Source organism: Kogia breviceps, chromosome X (genome assembly GCF_026419965.1).
Source record: "Kogia breviceps isolate mKogBre1 chromosome X, mKogBre1 haplotype 1, whole genome shotgun sequence".
Classification (NCBI taxonomy): domain Eukaryota; kingdom Metazoa; phylum Chordata; class Mammalia; order Artiodactyla; family Physeteridae; genus Kogia; species Kogia breviceps.
The window spans coordinates 61,016,572-61,043,309 of record NC_081330.1 but is presented as its reverse complement, the minus strand read 5'-3'; the positions used below and the strand labels follow the sequence as shown (position 1 = coordinate 61,043,309).

The 26,738-nt window shown below is 35.1% G+C and overlaps 1 protein-coding gene across 3 annotated transcripts in view; it reads right to left on the bottom strand.

Moving 5' to 3' along the window:
- Positions 1-26,738, bottom strand: part of HDX (highly divergent homeobox) — a 161,604-nt gene that overhangs the window by 86,781 nt on the left and 48,085 nt on the right. For all 3 annotated transcript variants that reach the window (XM_059051263.2, XM_067022828.1, XM_067022829.1), the window contains one exon: positions 9,366-9,419. In XM_059051263.2, coding sequence (XP_058907246.1) covers positions 9,366-9,419 — 54 coding nt within the window. The remainder of the gene's footprint in view (positions 1-9,365; positions 9,420-26,738) is intronic.

Sequence of the window (26,738 nt, the reverse complement as noted above, 5' to 3'; positions counted from 1 at the left end):
ATTTTGTGCAAGAAGAAAATTAAATAGAGTAGTAGGATAAAGAGCAACTTGGGCTAGAGAGGAGTTTTTAGATAGAGTGATAAAGGAAAACCTCTCCCAAAAGAGGTGACATTTGAGCTGTGCCCTGAATAGTGAGACACATATACTACATACATAAATACATATCTATATAAAATATCTATATACAGTTATATCTCTAGACATAGGTGTTATTAAAAAGTTCTCAGAGCTTCACTTTTACATGTTCAAGATATGAGACAATTACACCAAAATTAATAGCAAAGTAGGCTAAACAAATGGCCACTAAATAATACTCTCTTACTACTGTCATGCATTCATGAGCATTTTACAAGTTTAGTTTAGTATTTAGATTTATGGTTTTAACTCAGAAGGTTACCTTCCTATTTATCAAATTAAACTATTGATTTACAAGTTTATTTCATTTGAAACTAAGTAAGAAAAAAACACTCAAATAAAAAATTTTAGAGGCATGTAAAGGGTCATTTCTCAACAGTGTTTCTATCATTATTTTTTACAATTTTTATTTTATTGTTGTAAGGACACTTAAGATGAGATCTAAATGTAGCTTTGTAATATATCTTGAAAAGTGGAAGTGTAAGGCCTTCAAGTCTGTCCTTTTTAACACTATTTTGGCTTAGTCCTTTGTGGTTCCACATGAATTTTAGAATATTTTTTCTTACTTCTGTAAAAAGTGCCATTGACATTTTGACAGGGATTGCACTGAATCTGTAGATTACTTTGGGTAGTATGGACCTTTTAACATTAAGTCTTCCAATCCATGAACATGGGTTGTTTTTTTCATTTGTTTGTGTCTTTAATTTCTTAATTAATGTTTTGTAGTTTTCAGTGTACAGGCATATCTCGTTTCACTGCACTTCACTTTATTGCACTTTGTGGATACTGGTTTTTTTGTTTGTTTTACAAATAGACGGTTTGTAGAAATCCTGCATCGAGCAAATCTATTGGTGCCATTTTTCCAACAGCATTTGCCTATATCATGTCTGTGTCACAATTCGGTAATTTTCGCAATATTTTAAACTCTTTTATTATTATTATATTTCGTATAGTGTGATCAGTAATCCTTGATGTTACTATTGTGAAAAGATTACAACTCACTGAAGGCTCAGATGATGGCTAGCTATTTTTAACAATAAAGTGTTTTTAATTAAGGTATGTCCATTGTTTTTTAGACATAATGCTAGTGCACACTTAATATAGACTACAGCATAGCATAAACATGACTTTTATATGCACTGGAAAATGAAAAAATTTGTGTGACTCACTTTATTGCAATATTTGCTTTATTGTGGTAATCTGGAACTGAACCCAAAATATTTCTGAGACATGCCTGTACATCTTTTACCTCCTTAGTTAAGTTTATTCCTAAGTATTTTATTCCTTTTGATGCTATCGCAAATGGGATTATTTCCCCAATTTCTTTTTCAGAAAAAAGTGTATAAAAACACAGCAGATTTTTGTATCCTGCAACCTTACTGAATTCAGTCATTAGTCTTAATGGGGTCTTTTGTAGCATTATTTATGGTTTTCTGTGTATAAGATCATGTCATCAGCAAAGGGAGATCATTTTACTTTTTCCTTTCCAATTTAGATGCCTTTTATTTCATCTTGCCTAATTGCTCTGGCTAGGAATTCCAGTACTATGTTGAATAGAAGTAGTGAGAGTGAGCATCCTTGCCTTGTTCCTGATTATAGAGGAAAGCTTTCCATTTTTCCCCATTGAGTATGGTGTTAGTTCTTGGCTCTTCATATATGAGCTTTATCATATTGAGGTCCTATCCTTCTATTCCTAGTTTGCTGAAGGTTTTTATCATGAAATGGTGTTGAATTTTATCAAATGCTTTTTCTGCATCTATTGAGATGATCATGTGAGTATCCTATGTTATTTTAATATATTGCGTTACATTAATTGATTTTCACATGTTGAAATATCCTTGCATCCCTGGGATATATCCAACTTGGTCATGATGTATGATCTTTTTAACATGCTATTGAGTTCAATATTCTAGTATATGTTCAAGGAGTTTTGCATCTATATTCATCAGGAATATTGGTTTGTAGTTTTCTTATAGTGTTTTGTTTAAGTTTTTAAAATTTAATTAATAAATAAATTTATTTATTTTTGGCCACATTGGGTCTTCCCTGCTGCGTGTGGGCTTTCTCTAATTGCAGCAAGTGGGGGCTACTCTTCATTGTGGTGCACGGGCTTCTCATTGTGAGGGTTTCTCTTGTTCCAGAGCACGGGTTCTAGGCACACAGGCTTCAGTAGTTGTGGTCCACAGGCTTCAGTAGATGTGGCATGTGAGCTTCAGTAGTTGTGGCATGTGGGCTCACTAGTTGTGGCTTGCAGTCTCTGGAGTGCAGGTTCAGTAGTTGTGGTGCATGGGCTTAGTTGCTCCACAGCATGTGGGATCCTCCCAGACCAGGGCTTGAACCCATGTCCCCTGCATTGGCAGGTGGATTCCTAAGCACTGTACCACCAGGCAAGTCCCTCTTATAGTGTTTCTGGCTTTGGTATCATGGTAATGTTAGCCCCTAAAAATGAGTTTGGGTGTGTTATCTCCTTTGTTTCTGTAGCTCCCAGAGGTTTAGTATATGCTGTGTCTCATCAGGACTCTGAGACAAGTGAGATAGAAGCCAGTTCTTCAGATAGCACCTGGAAAAGTTAGGATATTGGATGTTTGGTACACGTCTTTCCTTACTCAGGAAGAAGCTGTGAGCTGAGAGTTTCCTCCCAATTGTATGATTCTGTGCCAGGGATGGGGATTATGATGAGAAGGTATCTCCAATTTTCTTACCAGTTTAACGTGGCTAGTTTCATACTTGCCCTGAGTGCAGGAGCCTCTAACTTGTGTCTTGATTTCTCACAAAAGGAACTGAACTGTGTATTACTGTTGAATCGTGATGTCATGTGGGGAAGGAGAGTCTTGCTGACACCATTCCCATCATTTTTTTAAAGAGAGTAAGACTAGAGTTTCAAAGGCTTAGTTTAATATTATTTTATGTGACTCTTATTGCTCTTTTTTTCTGAGGGGAACACATTGTATTTTTGGTGGTTTTAAATTGTATTACATGTTTAAAACATGGTGCTCTCATGCTTTCACTGGATTTCTTAGAAATCCTGAAATTACATTATTAGCAGAATTGAAAATATATTGCAATTAACTTAAGTGAGTAGAGCACTAAGTACCAATCTGTATTTTGTAAGTTCTCCTTTCTGCTGAAAATTACTATATGAGAAAATATTTTAAGAAAATTTCAGTGTATAGATAGAAGTGACAGAAAATTAGAGAGGATTTAATTGAAATTGTAAATAAATCATGTAGCTTCCATCGACCTGTAGCCTTTTGGGAAAAAAGTCATTTAAAAAGTTTGGTGGAATTAATTTTCACAATATGGCTCAGTTATTGCTAGACAATGGAGTCTGATCAGTGTACCACCAACCTCTAGAACCAGGACAGTGTTTTGGCTCATCATAAGAATCACTGAGCCATTTATTAATACTATTTCCAGGTTTTCCTCTAGAGCTTCTGATTCAGTATATCTTGGGTAGTATCCAGACATTTATTTTTAACTGGTCACCATTACCCCAATGTACAAACTCCAATGATTCTTATGATCAGGCAAGGTTGGGAAACACATACTGACTGGACGAATCTTCATGTTACTAACTTTTCTCCATGCTTGCCCTTCATTCCAGGGGCTGAAGAGAATAAAGTTGCCATTAGAATCCACTTGCAATGACTTACTTAAAAGATTATACTTCCGTATCTTTCCAAAACTGACTGAAACAGATAATTAACTACATTCATCCTTCCACTTTCCTTTTAGTCAGACCCTGCTGTAGCCATGTTGAGACTCCAAAGAAACTGAAAAAAAAAGGTGTTCTTACTCAAAAACAAAACAAAATGAAAAACAAAAAGCTGAGGACTTCTGCTGAAAACTAACAGTAGCTTTTCCCCTTTCTGGATGCTATTTTGAGGCAAAATACTAAAGACAGTGGAACTACAAGTTACAAAAGACTTCAGTTCTAATCTAAATTCAATCATTTACTAAATATAGTCTTTTCAAGTAACTTAACCATCTTGAATTTAGCTTTTTCATCTATAAAGTCTAAATAGAAATGCCTGCCCTATCTACCTCTCTACATTTTTGCAAGGATTAGTTAGAATGAGATAATCTAAGTAAAATGCCTTTGAACTATAAAATACTATACATATGCTAATATTATTTTTACTATTGAAGAGCCACAACCTAATATGAGTAGTATTAACATACATAGTTTGTTATAATAAGAACAATCAGAACCATTTGTAGTTTTCAAAAGTCAAAAAGACACTAACCAGATTTTAAAAATTCTATAGTAATTCCCTAATTCATATAGACTTACCTTGATTCCACAAGTGGCAGCATACACTCATACAGTCTGGTTATACAAAAAACTAAGGCAAATCAAAATTCCTAATTTCTTTTGCATTGGTAATTACACTACATTTTCTCAGTTCCAAATGCACTCTTCTATACCATGTTTTTGATGGGGCTCGGCAAAGTATATTTCTGCTTACCAAATGTCTTTGAATGAGATTCTGACAATAGAGAGTAGTAGAAGGAGACTGGAAGGCTGAAGAAGAGAGGATGGTCCTTACTGTTTTGCTTCCTATTCCTATCAGTATCACCCAAGGGACAACCCTTCGTCCTGACATTGGTTGTTGGTAATAGTCGCAGTTGGTTCCTGTTTTGCTGCACTACCAGAATCAACCTCATTGTGACCCCAGAGGTACCAGCATTAGCTGGCAGTGTACCAAACTCAGAAATGAGTCCCATCTCAGCAAACCACTCCTCTTATTTTGTAGTTTCTGAAAATACAAACTTCTCTTTGTTTTCTAGCCCAAGGGGTGATAGTTACCTTCCTGAATTTAACACTCTTGTTGCTTCACAGTTTCCTTTTTGCTTTTTAAAATCCTCTAAAACCTGTCTAAACAATTTATCATATTAAATTCTTCTGGTGAGTTTTCTGTTTTCCTGCTTGGACCCTTATTGATACTAACCATCCATTTAACAATCAGTTGCACAAAGATGACTTTTCAGGATGGTGTGCATGGACAGTAACTGTAATTTGAATAGAATGTTAAACATAGTGTGCATAATGATGTCAAGATATATACTAGTGAGATAGAAAAAAAAAAAGCAGTCACTGTCATCCAAAATTAAACTGATGTTCAGAGCTAGACCACAATATTATTACATGCTGGTCTGGCACTCACAGTCAGGCTATTTTGTTCTCTTGTTGAACACACTGTTTAATTTAACAGACTACAATCTAAAACAAGATTACTCAGAGACTATGATAAGATGAAACAAAACAAGGCTTCTTCATAATTTTGCCTCAACAGACAAAACCAAGTTTGCAATGCCACACGCAAGATACCCTATCACAGAATTGTTCCCACTTTCTCACAGCATCCAATCTAGAGCAAATCCTCACTTTCTTATACCCTCCCTTAAATCACCCAACCAAAGCCCAAATCCTCCAGTAAGTTATTTCTAACAACTTCTTACTGTGATGTGTCATGGTTCTCCATGGTATGTGTTCTCCTTTGCTGCAACAAGTAATAAACACAACTTATTTATTGGTTTATTCTTAGTGGGTTTCACCGAGGGACATTGACACTGGTAAAATTTTCCTTGGAAGTGGGTGAGAGAATTTTCAGAGGCAATGGTTATATTCCATTGTGTGTATAAAATGTGCTTCCAGAAGAAGCTAGAAAGTGACCAACATGGGTGTTTGTCACAATGGCATTTTATATTTGATTATGTAATTATTTCATGAATACCTCTCTTCTTATTAAATTTAGGTCATTAGCTCCATGAGAGCAGGGAAAACATCTGTTTTTTTCTCACCATTGTATCCCTAAGATCAAGCACAATGTCTGGCACATTGTGGACCTGTGTAGTACAATAGAAATACAATATGAGACACATATGTAGGCTTACATTTTCTAGTAGGAACATTAAACAAATGAAAAACTGATGGTAAAATTAATTTTAATAATATACTTTAACTCAATATATTCAAAATTTTATTTAAACATGTAATTAGTATAAAAATTGAGATTTTTACATATTATTTTTACTGTACAAAATCTTTGAAATCATGTGTATTTTACATTTATAGTACATGTCAGTTTGAATGTTAAATTTTCATCATACAAACTTGATCTATATGTAAATTTCATAAGATTTACAGTTGAAAAAGAAGATTCAATTACCTATGTTTTCTAATAACTTAATTGTTATTTTTTCAAAGCTTTATTGAGGTATAATTAACAAAAACTAAATTACACATATTTAAATTGTACAATTGGATGTTTTGATATGTGTATATGCTCAAGAAACAATCTTGGACTAACATACCCATCATCCTTAAACGTTTCCTAATGCCCCCTTTCAATCAATTTGCTGTACCTTTTGCCCTCTTACCTTACCATGCAACCACTGATCTGCTTCCTGTTTGCATTTTCAATAATTTTATATAGATGGAAGCATACAGTATGTACTCTTTTTTTCATCTGGTTTCTTTCACTCAGGCTGATTATTTTGAGATTCATTCATGTTGATGTATGCATCAATAGTTCATTTTTTTATTGTTGAGTACTATTTCCCTATATGAACAAAAAAAATTTGTTTATCCATTCACCTGTTAATGAACATTTAGTTTGTTTCTAATTTTAGACTATTATAAATAAAGCTGTTATAAACATTCATGTACAAATCCTTGTATGGATATGTGCTATCCCTCCTCTTGGGTAAATACTTATCAGAATAGCTGGATCATGGGGTAGGTGTATGTTTAGCTTTTAAAGAAACTGCCAAAGTGTTTTCCAGAGTGGTTGTACCATTTCACATTCCCACCAACAACATTTGATTGTTCCTTTATCTTCATATCTTTGCCAATATTTGTTATTGTCAGTTTTATAGTATTTTATTTTCTATTCCTTCACATCCTTACCAAAACTTGGTATGATTACAAAATTTTAGCTATTATAATGGGTGGTCATATTGTGGTTTAAATTTACATTTATCTTATGACTAATGTTGAGCACCTTTCATGGTCTTATTGGCTATCTCCATATCTTCTTTGGTGAAGTGTCTTTCAAATATTTTGCCCATTTTTTATTGGGTTGTGTTCCCTTATTATTGAATTTTGAGAATTATTTCTATATCCTGGACACAGGTCCTTTATCAGCTGTACCATTTGTAATTATTTTCTCCCTACCTATGGTTTGCCTTTCATTCTCTTAATGGTATCTCTTCATAAAAACAACTATACTACAGTATTATGACATAATATAAACAGATTTTCAACTGTAAATCTTATGAAATTTACATATAGATCAAGTTTGTATGATTAAAATTTAACATTCAAACTGACATGTACTATAAATGTAAAATACACATGATTTCAAAGATTTTGTACAGTAAAAATAATATGTAAAAATCTCAATTTTTATACTAATTACATGTTTAAATAAAATTTTGAATATGTTGAGTTAAAGTATACAGTTCAATGATTTTTAGTGACTTCACTTAGTGGTGAAAACATCATCATATATCAGTTTTAGAACATTGTAATCTCTGTAATATATCTCTCATGTCTATTTCAAGATATTCCATATTCCTATCCCCAACCTCAGGCAACTATTCATCTATTTCCTGTCTCTATGAATTTGTCTTTGGACATTTCATATAAATAGAATCATATAATATGTGGTCTCTCTGTCTAGCTTCTGTCACAGTGCATAATCTTTTTGAGGTTCATCTATGATGCATCACGTGTCACTAGTTAATTCATTTTTATTACTGAATTGTATTACATTGTATGGATATACTGTACTTTGTCTATCCATTTACAAGTTGATGGGCTTTTAGGTTGCTTCCAATTGTTCGCTATTATTAAGGCTGTTACATCAACTGCTGAACATATGCATGCAATCCTACATGTAGAAGTGTTTTTGTTTCTCTTTGGCAGATACTGATGAGTGGAATTTCTGGGTTGTATGGTAGTTTATGCTTGACGTTTTCAGAAACTACCAAACTGTTTTCCAAAGTGGCTGTAGCATTTTACATTCTCACCATCAATATATGATTGCTCCTTTATCTTAATATCTTTGCCAATATTTGTATTGTAGAGAGTGTGAAATACCTTATTTTGGTTTTAATAGGCATTTCCTGAATGACATATGAATTTGAGCATCTGCTCATATATTTATTAAAAATTCATGTATCTGCTTTGTTGAAATATCTGTTCATATCTTTTGTCCATTTTATGATCAGATTGTTTGCCTTTGTAAGAGTTTTTTGTATATTCTGGATCAAGTCTTTTAATGGATAAGTGATTTGTAAGTATTTCCATCTAGGCTGTTGCTTGTCTTTTCATTTTCTTCATGGTGTCTTTTGAAATGCTAAAGTTTTGAATTTTGTTGAGATCCAATTTATTCATTTTTAAATTTTACACACTATACTTCGTTGAACAGACTATCTTTCTCCTGCACAATGAATTGTCATAACATCTTTGTATAAAATCAATTGACTATAAATATAACAACTTATTTCTGCACTCTCAATTCTGTTCCATTGTTCCAAAGCTATCTACCATACAATAACTTGAGCTATCTTTCTAAAAGTCTACTCATGTCTTTTTTTTTTTTACTTTTGAAATCCTATAATAGTTTCCCTTCTAAGGAAAAGTTACATCAAAATCTCCTGCATGTTAAAATGCAGATTTATGGGTCCTATACAGACCAACTGAATGAGCTTCTTTGAGAAAACACAATTTTAATGAAATTCTGTTATATTAATATTTTAAGTTTCACAACAGTTGTAGCAGAAAGCCAGAAAATAGTATTGTTAAAATATTAGTTACTCATCTCTTCTAAATATTGAAATACACAAATAATAAATAGTAATGTAAATTATTTAACTTTGATTGAGAAGTTTATATCAATCATGATTCAATTCTATGATCAAATTAACTGGGCTTATTACATGTAGAAAAAGTATGATATTTTATGAAATATCTTTAAATTTTTTTTAAACTATAAAACCCTGCTCAAAGATTATACAATGTGATGATTACTGCATTTTATTTAAGGTTACCTTTTTAGTATATATAAATATTATAATCTCAAAATATGTTCTTTGAGATTAATTAACTTATTGAAGTTCAGTTTTGCCAACTTTACAAATATCATAACAACTTTCTCAATGGCATTCTTACTAACGAGACGGGGAAACCCATTTGCTGCTTTAAATGAAAGATTACTTACTGCTCTTTTTCTAGAACACCCTGTAATCCAAGGCACAGTAAGGTTTCCTGAAATCTGTGGAAACAACAAATGGAATCTCAGTAAGGTATGCATTGACACTATTGGAATGCTGATCAACACCAAAGAATTCATACAAGATGTCAAGATAGGTCTGCATCAGAGCATATCTCCCATGTGGACAATGCTGTTACCTTATTGAAAGCAAGAGATTTAAAAGGCTTTCCTTTGTGGGAAAATTCAAGAAGTAGTGCAGTTCCTCTGAAAATTTAAGAAAATTTTGAAGACATTTTTTGGGCATGGAAGTACCCGGTTTGGAAGGTTTGGAAATCTATGGACAATAAAATTATTATAATAAAAATGCAGTGTTCTGTGGAATAAATGTTACAATAATTAAATAATTAACTATAGCCATCATACTGTGTATTAGCTCTCTAGGTTTATTCATCTTACATAACTGCAAGTCCCTTTTTACATAGAAACTACTAAGGTGAATAGCTAGTAACACATTATTACATCAGCATTGCCGCTCAAGGAGATAGATGCTACTCTCATAGGATTCTGGGAAGTGTTTAAAGAGATCAAGGTGTTTCTGTGAGTTATGGCTCAGGTTAGTCTGGACTTAACCATACCTTTTCCTGGGACACACAAGAATTGGGGAGTATTCCAAACTCTCCCCTTGCCCTCTCCTTCCTTTCCAAACATGTGCTTCCTGAGAGACTGACAAGTTAAATCAGCCTTGCTAAGTGGTAGTGGTGGTGGGAATGTAGTATTCAATCAAACATTTATTGGTTTTGATAAATTATATTCAGTGATGGACAATTAATTTGTATTATGCTTACTGATAAGAAGTGATGATCAAACAGTCAAAGTAAATAGTAGAGTAATATCCTTAATTATTCAAATTTCAGGTAAAAGAATACTGTCCCTGGCCACCAGACCTGCCATTTTACTTTGAGTTCAAAATGCATCAATATGCTAGGGACAGGCTAAAAATGATATAAACTCCAAATAATAGTTGTAAGGAAAATTTTACTAAAGTTAAAATCCCATTACAGTAAAATGACAATTAACTAGAATCTTTGAGGTTCATGAGAAGGTTTGAATAATTGATTTTTTAAAATGGTGAACAAGAGTGAAAAGAAAATTTCTACATAAAAAATCTTTAAAAAGTATACTTTCTTGTCCTCCCACTAATACTTGGTATATGATACAATGTTTGCAAAGTAAATAGATTGCTAGTCTCAATGAAGGAGGTAAATCTGCTAAAATAATCACATAATATACTCTTGAAAGAATAGAGATATCCAGCTATTTTGGAATATTTGTGCACATACTTCCATCTATTAGTGAGGATTATTTTAAAACTGATTATGTAAAGTTGCTAGAGAAAACATGTTAAACCAAATGAATTGTAACCCCCCCATAAACTAGTAACTAATAAAAAGTTAATATGAAACCATAAAAATGATACAAATAATAAACATGATAATTGAATTTCTTTAAACATGGACCTTATACATTTTAAGAATATAAAATGTGGTTTCTTGATTAAGTCAGTTGTATGTAACCAAGAAAATGGAAAACTCCTATAAGCACCTTAACATACAAATATTATAAATTCCATGTGATTTGGGAAGAGATGAAGTTTCATTTTTTTGTTTTATAATTCTGTGGCACCAGTTACATGATACTCAAATGCTATATTCAACTACTCTCTATTATTTACTTTAAATATATTATTCAGTTCCTTATGTTTCTGCTAAAACTTAAGAATGACCAAGCATAGTAGCTAAATTTGTAGGCTTTTTTGAATCATAGTACTGTATAAATGTTTCCCTCAAATTTGGAACGTTTTCTTCGGTGCAAGAGTGATGACAAGGTTTTCCCCTCACCAGAAGCTATAAAATACAGTATTTCAAATGAGTAGGAAAATATAATTCTCATTTAAGTGATATTTAAGTTCCAAACACACTTTTCAACACCCTGGCTTGTAAAATTGCAAAATGAATCTACAAGACAAGATTAATTTAACAAACATATTAGAATTTACATATCCAAATTAGTAATTTGTGTTTCAAAATAAAAACCTTTGGAAGTTAAAAAGTCATTTCAATGATGTTGCTATTGTTGAAAGTACTTTGGGAACATTTCTTTTGGAGTTGTTAGTTCATGACTCACCTAGATATTCTGTCTCATTCATATTCTCTTCGTTTTAACTGAAAATATAACAGCTCAGATTGAACATCCATATTATTCACTAAATGTGTCTCAGAATAAATTCTATTTTCCAAAATCAAATTTTCCCTGAAATGATGAAGATTTGTCACCACTGAAAGCATTTAAAAGAAGCCCACAGGTCCTTAAAGCAATTGTAAAAGAACTTCAAAAACTTTTTGACCAATTGAACATTATTGAAATATGTATAGATAACTTTCCAAGGTAACTAATTTAAATTCTTTTCAAATATTTATCAGGCATCTCTGTACTAGGTGCTGTTTTAGGTGCTACAGGAAATAAAAAGATGGGTAAAACATAATTTCCTGGAGGGCAAGAACTAGGATCTTAGAGGGAAAGATAAGACAGGTACATGAATGACTGTAATACAAAGATAAATATGATAAGTGCCACAAGGAAGGTACCACACATGAAGTGATATAGGAGTTAAAGACACAGCAAAATTACATCGACTTGAGGATTTATATCTCAGCTGAACCTTAAAAGTTGAGCAGAATCTAGATAGAAATAAAAGAGCATTCCAGGGGTAAAGAATGGCATGAATACTGTGGAATAAAAGGATAGGGTGTGTTTGGGAATGGTGAATTCAGCTAGAACAAGAAAGGGAGTTAGGGTCTTTGTGGAGGCCATGAATGCCAAGGTACATTTATATCTAATTCTGTAGAAAATGGAGAGTCATTGAAAGTTTTTAAGCAGATGAGTTATATGGTCAGAATTGTACTTTTATACATTAGAATGATTAATGTGACTAAATGTGTATAGTGAATTGAATAAGTATGGAAACTTTCACAATAATTTAGGCAAGAGGTAATCTAGGCTTGGAACTAGGTTAAAGGAGGTAGGAATTGAGAAGAGAAATATAAAACATATATCTAAAGAAAGGTCTTGTGCATGAGATAGAAGATAACTAGATAGTCTGGAGATTACTGGAATAGTCTTTTTATGGCCATCATAAAACTGCCTCCACAAATGGCTGTCCTCCTCAAACTAATGGAGAGTTGCAGAGTCACAACTTTGAATGTGAATGCAAGGAAGTGCCTAATGTTGGAAATCTGCTTCTCTTGGCTAAAAATAGATACACTAAAGTATGCAACACACTAATTTGGATGTAAACTGGAGTCACATCATATGGATAGTTAAGATTTGTGAATCCAGCTATAACACTTACCTTTCTCATGGAAAATTATACTTAAAATTGATACCATATATAAGAATATTAATTATACATTTTATACACACATTATTATACATGGTTATACATTCACAGGAAAGCATGCATATAGTTACTTTTGTGGATGATTTAAGGAATTTTTAAAAGAATTTTTACTATATTTCATTTTATACAATTTAGACCCTACATATGACTCTGTTGTAATATTTCTTCTAGACTATGAGATTCTTAAGGGCAAAGTATCATGTTTAAAACAATTTAGTCTAATTATTTTTATATAGTAACACAGAGAATATACACAAAAAAGCATTTGTTTAATTTCAAAAATCATTGTTAGAAAGACAATTCTACACATATCATAGGTATTGTATTTTTAAAACTTCAGAGCAGTTCATGGGTCTAACAAAGCTCCTATCTGAAATATACTATATTTTATATAAGCCAGGAAAATTTAGTATATTATTAATTAACATATGCTTAAAGAGAATTTGATTATCTGAAACACTCAGACAATAACCATGTCTCTCAGCCAAGTTCATCAATAAGTGATTCATAAATTAATGTTTTAGCTTTCCATCACTTGTTTTGGTATCAGCTGAGCATTAAAACCTATCAAGCATTCTGCTTTAATCAGCAAGGCTTCCTAGATGTCTCTCAATTATGAGTTATAGAGCATAGAGGACACTGCTGGGCGTGTGGTAGGCAATTAATAAATATATGCTGATTGAATGATTGAAATAACTTGTGCCTTTATTATTAACTAGCTTCACTTGCCATAATTCAACAAAGGCCAAGAGTGGAAATATACAAGAGACCATTATATAAGGTAGGCAGTTGGGAGGAAGGGAGTAAGTTGTTTCTGGTTGAGAACCATGTGTTCTGGAGCAAAGAAGAAAAGAAGTACTGGCTTATTTAAAAATATTTCCCCCTCTTCTCTCTACCAAGTCTAGAAAAGCTTTCAGAAACTAAATAAGCTTACAAGTGAAATTTTAATATTATTACTTTTGGCTAAGGAATTAACACCCTTTTTTAAGCATATGGAGTTTTCTTATATTAAATCATACGAAATTAGTGTTTAGAAAAGTTTACTAGCCTGACAAATTCTGGCAGTAGACAACCAAGATGCCATTTGTTTTTTTTCTATATAATTTTACTAGATAAAAATTCACAAACCATAAGAGATTAAGATCAGGGAAACTGGAATTCTGAGACATTTCAATGGAATTATAAAAAGTACACATACATGGCATAACAAGCCTGATTTCACCAAACTGATTCTAGAGAGATACTGGCTGTTAAAAATAATGGAAGGATATAAGTAAAAGAATATAAATTATTATGTGGAATGATTAAGTTCTGATGCCAAGGACCTGGGGAGTTTACAATTACAAATCTGGATACCCTGAAATTATACTCTCAAAAATATTTAAAAATATTATATCAATGTTACTCATGTAAAAAAAAACCTGAGAAAATATAAAAATTCTTTACTAAATTTAGAAAATAAAGTGTCAAATGTTAGATTTAAGTTCTACATATATTTTTACAATTGAAATTAAATGTTTTATTACATGTATACACAGAGATCAGTTCCTTAAAAAACAGCAAAAGATTTATAGCTCTTATCAAGCTACAATCCTTGCTGGGCTGGACTAGCATTCTTAACATGAATCATGGTTTCATGTCTTTGTTTTTGCACATGGATCCTTGTTGAACCAAAACATAGGCATTTAAAAGAAATCAAACACCCTGGTTGTTTGTTACACTAATACTATATGTACTGATATACTTACTCCGTAATTTAAAAGACAAACAGCAGAGACAGCAGCAAGATGAAAGACTAAGCAGACCTAGAGTCTCATCCCTCTTCCCTGGAAACATCAAGTTTAAAACTAGAGACTGACAAGAATAACATCATAGTAGAAATTAGTCAAAGATTTTACAGCAACCAAGCAAATAAACAACCAAGAAAAAGCCATACTAAAAATGTAGGACATTTCACAGCATTTTAAAAAGTGTCACACTCTCTTCCTTGTGTAGCATGACATGGATCAGGGAAAGTGTTGGCCTTGTCACCAGTCCCCTTATGTGAACCAAAGAGAACAGAGTAGACAGAATTTACAACATTTTAACCTGGCTTTGGGCTGCTTGAGAGATTCATCTCTTTAGCTCCTAACTTGGAGCTCACATAGCCAAAAGTGGCATGATGCAGATCTCAGGATAGGAGAAGTAGCAGGAAGCATCAGGCAAGACTCCAGAAAATGGCAAGAAGACTACAGACCCACATACACCTGGAGAAAGAGATTACTGATTGATGAATATACTAGACCATCTAAGGTTCTAGGATAAGCAAAAATGAGAATCTTCCAGAAATAAAGATATTTAAAAGTAGCTGTATAAAGAGGGGAATCAGTACAAAGCATGCACACAGGACCAGGGGAGACACATGCCCAGGAAAGGCCTACAAAGACCTTAGGCCATTACACCAGTCTAATAAGTGAAGGTCTTCAACTGTGCAGACCCAGACTGCAAAGACTGGGAGAGGTGGTGGTTTATTCAAATGCCCAATTTTTTAAAAAATCACAAAATATACAGAGAAATAAGAAAATATCAGTCATTCAAAAGAACAAAATAAATGTCCAGAAAATGTCCCTGAAGAAACATGAACATTGGATTTATTACAGAAATATTTTAAAACAATTATATTGAATCTGCTCAAAGAACTAAAGAAAAACATAAAGAAATAAAAGAAATAAGGGTGACAATATATGTACAAAATGAGAACATCAGAAATAGATATTATAAAAGGAACCAAACAGAAATTTTAGAGCTGAAAATACTATAACTGAATGGAAAAATTCAGAAGGAGTTCAACAGAAGAAAAAAGAGGTGGAAGAAAGGATCAGTGAACTTGAAGAGAGGTCATTTCATATTATGAAGTTTGAGGAGCAAAAAAGGAAAAGTAATTCTTATCAATAAAATGTGAACAGGGCCTAAGAGACTAATGGGACATCAAAAGCAGACCAATATATGCATTATAGAAGTCCCAGAAGGAAGAGAGAAAGGCAAAGAGACAGAAAGATGATTTGAATAAATACCTGAAAACTTCCCAAATTTGAGAAAAGCCACTGATATAAAAATCCAAGCAGTTGAACTCCAAGTAGGATACATACAAAAAATTCCACACAGATACACATTATAATCAAACTGTCAAAAAACAAAAACAATGAAAGAATACTGGAAGCAGCAAAAGTGACTCATCACATACAGAGGATTCTCAATAAGATTATATAAGGATTTCATAGCAGAAAGCTTGCAGGTAAGAAGTTGGATGATATATTTAAAGTGGTAAAAGAAAAAATTATCAGCTGAGAATTATATATCTAGGAAACTGTCCTTCAAAAATGAAGGAGAGGTCTCCCCTGGTGGCGCAGTGGTTGAGAATCCGCCTGCCGATGCAGGGGACGCGGGTTCGTGCCCCAGTCTGGGAAGATCCCACATGCCACGGAGCGGCTGGGCCCGTGAGCCATGGCCGCTGAGCCTGCGCATCCGGAGCCTGTGCTCCGCAACGGGAGAGACCACAACAGTGAGAGGCCCACGTATCACAAAAAAAAAAAAAAAAAAAAAAAAAAAGGAGAAATTAAGACATTTCTAGATAAATATAAGTTGAGTGAGTTTATTACCACTAAATCTGCTCTGCAAGAAATGCTAAAGGGAGTCCTTCAAGTTGAAATGAAAGGACACTAGACATTAAATTGAAGCCATATGAGATTATAAATTTCTCCACTAAAGGTAAATACACGGACAAATATAAAAACAAGTATTAATGTAATGTTTGGTTTGTAACTCCACTTTTCATTTTTCTACAGGAATTTAAAGATGAAGGCATAAAATAATTATAGATCTGTGTTAATGGGTACACAATAAATAAAAATGTAAGTTGTGATATCAGTAAAATGGTAGGACAGAACTGTAAAGGATTAAAGATTTATATGCAATTGAAGTTGTTACTATCAATTTAAAATAGATTGTTATAACTTTAAGAAATTATATGTAACCCCCATGGTAAACACACAGAAAATATGTATAAATATATACAAAAGGAAATGAGAAAGGAACCAAAAAGAGTTATTATAAAAAAGGTAGTTAAACAGGAAGGAAGGTAGTAATGAAGGAAACGAGGGACAAAAATATTTAAGGCATTCAGAAGATAAGTAACATAATGGCAATAGTAAGTCCTTCACTATCAGTAATTACTTCAAATGTAATTGGATTGACGTTCCCAATTAAAAGATAGATTAGAAGAATGGATTAAAAAAAAAGGATCCAACCATAGGCTGTCTACAACAGACTCACTATAGATCTATGGAACATTACCTTACACCATATACAGAATTAGCTCAAATGGGACAAAGGCTTAAACATAAGAGCTAAAACTGTAAAGTTTTTAGAAGAAAATAGAACAGCTTCCTGATATTGGATTTGGCAATGATTTCTTATATATGACACCAAAAGCATAAGAACAAAATAAAAACTAGATAAATTGAACTAGATCAAAATTAAACACTTTTGTGAATCAAAAGGATACTATCAGTAGAACAAAAAGGCAACCAAAGAAATGGCAGAAAATATTTGTAAATCATATATCCAATAAGGAGTTAATATACAGAATATATAAAGAACAATTACAATCTACAATACAGAAGCAATCTGATTTTAAAAAGGCAAAGGAAGATCAAATTAAAGGAAAGAATGGAGTAGGGAAGAAATGAAAGTATTAGAAGATAAAAAAATACAAGAGAATGGAAGAAAAACAATAGAAAAATCAATGAAAACAAATTGTTTTAAAAGAGCAATACATTTAAAAAACTTCAGGCAGATTGACTGTAGTATGTTGACTGGTGACTGTCAAAAAGATATGTCCATGTCTTAACCACTGGAATCTGTGAATGTGACTTTATTTGGAATAAGGGTCTTTGAAGATGTAATTAAGTTAATGATCTTGAGATGTGATCATCCCAGATTATTCAGGTGGATTCTAAATCCAAGGACTAGTGTCCTTACAAGACAAAGAAGAGAAGAGATGAGAAGGGGTCATGTGGAGATGGAGGCATAGATTGGAATTATGCAGTTACAAGTGAAAGAATACCTGGAGCCACAAGAAATTGAAAGAGGCAAGGAAGTATTCCCCCCTTGAGCCATCAGAGGGAGTACGACCCTGAGGGCACCTTGATTGCAGATTTCTTGACCCAAGAATGGTGAGAGAATAAGTTTCTACTGAAGTAAGCCACTCAATTTGTGGTTATTTGCTATAGAAACCGTAGGAAATTAATACACTAACCAAAGGAAAAGGAAAGAGAAATGAGGAACACAAATTACTAAAATTAGGAATGAAAGAAGGCACTCTCTACCAAACTTACAAACATGTAAAACATGAAAAGGGAATACTATGAAAAACCTTATGCCAACAAACTAGATAACTTACTGCAAATAGATGTCTAGAAAGACCTAAAATCCCCAAAGTGATCCAAGAATAAATATAAAATCTGAATGGGCTTAAACAAGTAAAAACTTTGTAAAACCAAAATCTCCAACAAAACAGTCCCAGCCAGGATGGCTTGATTGGTGAATTCTACCAAGCATTTAAAGAATTAATAACAATTATTTACAAACTAATCCAAAAATCAGGAGAGAACACTTCACAACTCATTCTATGAGGTCAGTATTGCCCTGATATCAAACCAAAGTTTTATAACAAAGGAAGCTATAAGCCAATATATCTTATGAATATACCCCCAGAAATCTTCAACAAAATAGTAGCAAACAAAATCCAGCAACATGTAAAAAGGATTTACACCATGTTTAAGGGAAATTTATCACAGGAATGCAAGGTTGACTGAACATCTAAAAATCAATTAGCATAATATATCATATTCCTAGAATAATGGACAAAAATCACATGATAACCTCAATGGGCATATAAAAAATCATTTAAAAAAGATTATTCACAATGACCCAGTGGAGTTTATCCCAAGAGTTTATGGTTGGTTCAACATATAAAAACTATTCTGGAGTGAAGCCACTAAGATGGGACATAGGTCTTTCCTGACTTTGCTCCCTCTCACAAGAAAAAATAACAACTATTACTGGACAAGATATCACAGAGAAAATCTTAGAACAGTGCTGTGAGGATGGAGCAGCCCCTTGCACCACAGAGAACAAGACAGACCACATTAGAATGGTAAGAGGAATAGCTACATGCTGACCATATTGCCCCTCCCCCAAGCTGTCATAGCACTACACCAAGAGGTTTCCTCTGAGTCTACAGTTCTTCCAGTGGAAAGACATGACTCAGGGTAGACATCCAGCACCCCCTGCATTGTGGGTCACTTCTTGGGATTCCACACTGTTGTCTATCCCACAGAGATTATGGGGGAATTTGTGGGGCTTGAATACCATGAATCTGATTGTGATGGAAGAAAAGGGAGAGGCTAGCAACAACCAGTACTTGCATCTTTGTAGACCAAGTTCCTACCTGGAGCACCCAAATAGGGGTCCCAAACAGTGGCTTTGCTCATCTGCAAAGCCAAGTAGATGGCATAGTCTGACCAGGGAACTTGACAGGGTGCAGTTCTGCCTGATTTTTGTCCTCAAAGGAAGAGCATTCCAGTCCTGGAGCCTGGTCTTCCCTGACTCAGGCAGAGTAGCTGAGTCATAGCCCAATCCACTCTTGAGCATAGGTCCCAGCCCCATCTGATCAGAAAGGCTGGTTAGAAGACGTGAAAGCTACACAGCCTGACAACACTCAAGCAGAGTATGGCAGGCAGAACTGATCATCCACAGAGAAAACCTAGGGGCACCGTTCAGCCAGAAGACTTGGGGAGGGGGTTAGCTGATTCAAGATGACAAATAAAGAGTCTTGCCCAGCTTGGAGTCAGTTTACCTGTTCTGCCCAGGCAGGGGAGCTAATTCTAGCTCCACCCTTTGCTGGGTATTGCTCCAGGCCCCTCAAGACAAGAGACCCTGATCCAGAATACCTGAGAGCCTTCTTGGGGCCGGCCCTCCTGTTCTGCCAAGGCAGGGGAGCTAGTTAACAAGCCTGCTCACTGCTGAGTGTACCTCTCTGTCCTGCCCAACAAGAAAGCCTGGCCAAAACACCTGGAGAGCCCAACAGTTCTCGAGTGGAGAGTGCAGCAGGCAGAGTTGATCACCAACAGAGCAAAGCCAATGGCCCCATTCAGCCAGGGAACTTGACAGAGTGGGTTACCTTGAGTAAAGACTAAAATCAGAGCTTTAACAGCTTTGGAGCTGTTTCTCCAGCTACCCACAGGTAGGGAAGCGAACTCATAGTCCTGTTCATGGCTGAATACAGCTCTCAGTCTGCTCAATCAAGGAAATTAATGAGAGTACACAGAAAGCTACACAGCTAATTCAACAACCCCGTGTACAGTGGCATTCAAAGAGAGCACAGCCCATGGCTTCCCCATCTGCAAAGCAAAATCACAGGCCTCATCTGACCAGGGAATTCAGTGCACACTCTGGCATGATTCTGTTCCCCAAAGAATGAGCTGTATGGGCCCTTGGTGCTGTCCTGACCTGCCAGGGCAGAGAATCAAATTCATAGCCTCACCAACTACTGAGTATAGTACCTAGATCTGACTATCTAGTAAGCCTGTCCAGAGAATACAGACAACTGCAGAGCTGTTATATCTTACAGCCTCACTTGGGTAGGAAACCAAGCCAGCAGTACTATACGAGCATTCTTGGCCAGCTGCATCCCACCCAAACAAAAAGCTTGGTCAGTGGCCTCACCTAAAAATAGACCCTGATAGCAAGCCCCACCACCTGTCCAAGGATATAACCAGCAGACATATCCAGAAACCCAACCTGAGCTAACTGGTGAAGAACTGTCTCTGCCAAAGAGAACCTGTAAAGTCTGAAAGACACAACTTACTCAAATGTGCAGATACCAAAGAATATAGGGTGATAAAATACCAGGTAAACACAATACCTCCAAAGGGAACTAATGAAACTCTAATAACTGTGCTAAAGACATGGAAATCTTTGATTTTTCATACAAAGAATTCAGAATAATGTTCTTAGAGAAGTTTAGTGTACTACAGAAACACATGTACAAATGAAATTAGGAAAACAGAACATAAACAAAATGAGTTACAAAGAAACAGAAACAATAAGAAAACAACAACAACAATAAACCTTAGAGATGCAAATTATCGTGACTGAAGAATTCAATAGAGAGCTTCAAAGGAAGACTTGGTCACACAAAAGAAAGATTCAGTGACCTAGAAGACCAGGAAGACATTTTAAATTATCCAGTCAGAGAAGCAAAAACAAAAAATAATTTAAAAGAATGAAGAAAGCCCAAAGAATTTATAGGACACAATAAAAAACAATATATTATGGGAATTCCAGGAGATTTTGAAAGTAGCAAAAGAGAAGAGAGAAGTTATATACAAGGAAACCCCCATAAGACTAAAGGCAGTTTTCTCAACAGAAACTTCAGCCTAGAAAAGAATGGGATGATATATTCAAAATATTGAAAGAAATAAGCTGTCAGCCAAGAATTCTATATCTGACAATGCTATCCTTCAGTAATGAAGAAAAAAATATTTTCTTGAATAAACAAAAGCTAAGGGATTTCACTAGACCTACCTTAGAAATAAATGATAGGGGGAGTTCTGTGAGTGGAAGTTAAAAGACACTAATTAACATCATAAAAATGTACAAAGGTAGCATAAAACTCACTGCAAGTGGTAAAGATATAGTCAAAGTTAGTTTCTGTAATATGGTAATAGTAGTGCATAATTCACATACAACTGTAGTTTAAAAGTTAAAAAATAGAGACAGTAAAAATTAACCATAACTATAAAAATGTGTTACTGGTTGTGTAATATAAAACTATGTAAAGTATAATGTCTATAGCCTAAAATGTCAGTTGGAGGAGAATTAAAAGTGTAAAGTGCAGCCATTCTGGAAAACAGTATGGAGGTTCCTAAAAAACTAAAAATAGAACTAACACTCCTGTGTGTATATCCAAAGAAAATGAAAATGCTAATTTGAAAAGATACATGCACCCCAATGTTCATAGCAGCATTATTTACATTAGCCAAGTTATGGAAACAACCTAAGTATCCATCAACAGATGAATGGAAAAAGAAAATGTGGATGGAATGGAATATTAAAATGGAATATTACTCAGCCATAAAGAATAAAAGTCTGCCATTTGTAACAGCATGGATGGACCTAGAGAGTATTATGTTTAATGAAATGTCAGAAAGAGAAAGACAAATAATCTATGTCATCACGTATATGTGGAATATAAAAAATAAAACAAATGAATATATATAACAAAACAGAAACACGTTCATAGATAAAAAAGCAAACTAGTGGTTATCAGTGGCGAAAGGAAAGGAGATACAGGCAAAATAAGGGTATGAGATTAAGAGATACAAACTACTATGCATAAAACAGATAAGGAACAGGGATATATTGTATAGCACAGAGAAATATAACAATTATTTTGTAATAAATTTAAATGGAGTACACTCTATAGAAATAGTTAATCATGATGTACACCTGAAACTAATATAATACTGTAAATGATCTATATTTCAATAAAAAGTATAAAGTTTAGGAATGCTATTGAAGTTAGGTTGTTATCAATTAAAAATAGGGTGTTATAATTTTAAGATGTTTTATGTAAGTCTTATAGTAACCAGAATGGAAAAATCATGTAGTAATCACAAAAAAGAACATAATAAATCAAGGCATACTGATACCAAAAGACATCAAAACAGACATTAATGAAAACATCAGGATAAGAAATAAGGAACAATGGATCTACAAAGCAGCCAGAAAATAATTAGCAATTGGCAATAGTAAGTCCTTACTTATCAATAATGAATTTAAATGTAAATGGATTAAATTTCCAATCAAAAGAAACAGAATGGCTGAAAGGATGAAAGAACAAGATCCACTGATAGCTTACAAGACCCTCAGTTTAGCCTTAGATACACACATAGACTTACAGTGAAGGGATGGGAAAAGACATTTCAAGCAAATGGTAAACAAAAGAAAGCAGGAGTAGCTATACTTATAATAGGAAAAGTAGACTTTAAAATGAAATTGGTAAAAGGGAAAATGGAAGTCATTATATAATGATAAAGGGTTCAATCTATCAAGAAACTATAATGATAATAAATATGTATGCACCCAACTTTGGAGCACCTAAATATATAAATCAAACACTAACATAAGTAAAGGAAGGGATAAACAGCAATGCAAGAATAGTTGAGGACTTTAATACCCCACTTTCAAAAAGGAATAGGTCATTCAGGAAGAATATCAATAAAGAAGCAGAGGATTTAACCAATACTGTAGACAAAATGGTTTTAACAAACCTATACAGAATATTTCATTTGATAACAGAAATAAGCCAAAGCATTTATGGTCAACTAATAATTGGTAAGGGATCCAAGAGTACACAATGGAGAAAAGACAGTCTAATAAATGGTGCTGGGAAAATTGGATTTCACATGCAAAAGAATGAAACTAGACTCCTATCTACCACACTGACAATTAACTGAAAATGGTCTTAAATGTAAAACCAATAGCCATAAGACCCCTATAAGAAAATAGGAAAAATTCTCCTGACATGGATCTTGGCAATGATTTTTTATATATGACACCCAAAGCACAAGCAACAAAATAAAAAATAAACAAGTGGGACTACATCAAACCTAAAAGTTGCTACACAGCAAAAGAATTATCCACAAAGTGAAAAGGCAAACTATGGAGTGGGAAAAAAAAAATGTTTGTAAACCATATAGCTGAGAAGGGGTTAATAGCCCAAGTGTATAAAGAATACATACAACTTAATAGCCTAAACCCAAGTAACCCAATTAAGAAGTGGGCAAAGGACCTGAGTAGGCATTTCTCCAAAGAAGATATATAAAAGGCCACCAGGTACATTAAAAAAATGCTCAACTTCACTAGTCATTAGGGAAATGCAAATTAAAACCACAACAAGATATCACCTCAAGTCTATAAGAATGGCCATCATCAAAAAGCAAGAGCTAACCAAATGCTGGGGTGGATGTGGAAAAAAGGGAACACTTGTGGAGTGCTGGAGAGATTGTAAATGGATACAGCCTCTATAGAAAACAGTATGGAGTTTCCTCAAAAAATTAAGAATAGAACTACCATATGATCCAGCAATTCCACTTATGGGAAAATGTCCAAAGGAAATGAAAACACTAAAATGAAAAGACACTTTTAACCCATGTTCATAGCAGTAGTATTTACAGTAGCAAAGATATGAAAATTACTGGCTCATCTAAGACCTAAGGTGGCGGCGTTTGCATAGGGTGTAATTGCTGCAGGCATACCAGATGTGGAAATGTGGCCAAAGGATGACTCTACTAAGGAATGCTCAGGAACTTACTGATATTTGTGTTGTGATTTTTAAAAACTTTAAACAGTACAGTTGAAGCTCCCTCTTCACCACATGCCACAATCTCTGTGCATTGAAGGCAGAGACCACGGTGGCCTCTGTAAGGTCACTCTGCCCCAGAGCTGCTGGCTGGAGCCCCAGCCTCAGCCGCAGCACCACCACCTCAGCCAGAGCCACCTCGTGCACTGCACGGCCACCAAAGGCAGAGTGAGAGCAACTTAATGCTGGGAGGGAGACCCCAAAGGGGCCGCAGCACAGGAGTCTGAGTCCTGGCCACTGTAGGACTTACCCGAGGACTTCGACTGGGCCCCTCAGGCGATGCACCAGCTGAGTGTCGTGTGCCTTCTGGAGCCCATCCTGCCTTGTGTCACTGACCCAGTTGCCCAGTTGACAGAATGAGGTGAAGTCTGAAAATTGCTCAGCAAGATCAGGCATAGCAAGGGCCTCTTTTCTTGTGGTTTCACTTGCCAGTGACGACTATCTTGATAATTGTGTGTGGCTGACAGGGTCTTGGTGCTCCAGCTTGCTGTCAGGCTGGAGCCTCTGGGGTTGGATAGCTGAGTTCAGTACACTGAACAATGAGAGACCTCCTGGCCCCACAAAATATCATTCAGCAAGAGCTCTCCCAGAGATATCTGTCTCAAAGCTAAGACTCAGTTCCACACCACAGCCAGCAATCTCCAGTGCTGGATACACCATGCCAAACAACTAGCAAGACAGGAACACAAACCTACCCATTTTCAGAGATGCTACCTAAAATCATACTAAGTTCATAGACATACCAAAACACACCACCAGACGCGGTCCTGCCAAAAGAAAGACAAGATCCAGCCCCACACACCAGAACACAGGCACCAGTCCCCTTCACCATGAAGCCTACACAACCCACTGAACCAACCTCACCCACTGGGGGCAGACACCAAAAACAACAGGAAATACAAACATGCAACCTGCAGAAAGGAGACCCCCAAACACAGTAAGTTAAACAAAATGAGAAGACAGAGAAATACACAGGAGATGAAGGAGCAAGGAAAAAAACCCACCAGACAAAATAAATGAAGAGGAAGTAGGCAGTTTACCTGAAAAATAATTCAGAGTAATGACAGTAAAGATGATCCAAATTCTTGGAAAAAGAATGGAGAAAATACAAGAAACATTTAACAAGGACCTAGAAGAACTAAACAGCAAACAATGATGAACAACACAATAAGTGAAATAAAAAAAAAATCTCTAGAAGGAATCAAGAGCAGAAAAACAGAAGCAGAAGAACGGATAAGTGACATGGAAGAAAAAAGAGTGGAAATAAATACTGCAGAGCAGAATAAAAGAAAAGAATGAGAAGAATTGAGGTCAGTCTCAGAGACCTCTGGGGCAACATTAAATGCACCAACATTCGAATTATAGGGGCCCCAGAAGAAGAGAAAAAGAAAGGAACTGAGAAAATATTTGAAGAGATTATAGATTAAAACTTCTGGGCTTCCCTGGTGGCACAGTGGTTGAGAATCCGCCTGCCGATGCAGGGGACACGGGTTCGTGCCCCGGTCTGCGAAGATCCCACATGCCGTGGAGCGGCTGGGCCCGTGAGCCATGGCCGCTGAGCCTGCTCGTCCGGAGCCTGTGCTCCGCAATGGGAGAGGCCACAACAGTGAGAGGCCCGCATACCACAAAAAAAAAAAAAAAAAAAAAAAAAAAAAAAAACTTCTGGGCTTCCCTGGTGGCACAGTGGTTGAGAATCCGCCTGCCGATGCAGGGGACACGGGTTCGTGCCCCGGTCTGCGAAGATCCCACATGCCGTGGAGCGGCTGGGCCCGTGAGCCATGGCCGCTGAGCCTGCTCGTCCGGAGCCTGTGCTCCGCAATGGGAGAGGCCACAACAGTGAGAGGCCCGCCTAGCACCAAAAAAAAAAAAAAAAAACTTCCCTAACCTGGGAAAGGAAATAGTCAATCAAGTCCAGGAAGCACAGAGACTCCCATACAGGATAAATCTCAGGATAAACACAGCAAGACATATATTAATAAAACTATCAAAAATTAAATACAAAGAAAGAATATTAAAAGCAGCAAGGGAAAATAACAAATAACATATAATGGAATCCACCAGAAAAAGTAGTGAAGTGGTAAATTGGGAAAGACAAGTAAAGAGGTAGGAGAAAACTGACAAAATAGACTCATTTCGCCAACATTACGAAATTGAAGTGGTGAGGACATGGAAGCAACCTAAATGTTCATCGACAAATGAATGGATAAAGAAGATGTGGCACATATATACAATGGAATATTACTCAGCCATAAAACAAAATGAATTGAGTTATTTGCAGTGAGGTAGATGCACCTGGAGTCTGTCATACAGAGTGAAGTGAGTCAGAAAGAGAAAAACAAATATTGTATGGTAATACATATATATGGAATATTAAAAAAATATATTCTGATGAAGCTAGGGACAGGAGAAGAATAAAGACACAGACTTAGAAAATGGACCTGAAGACATGGCATGG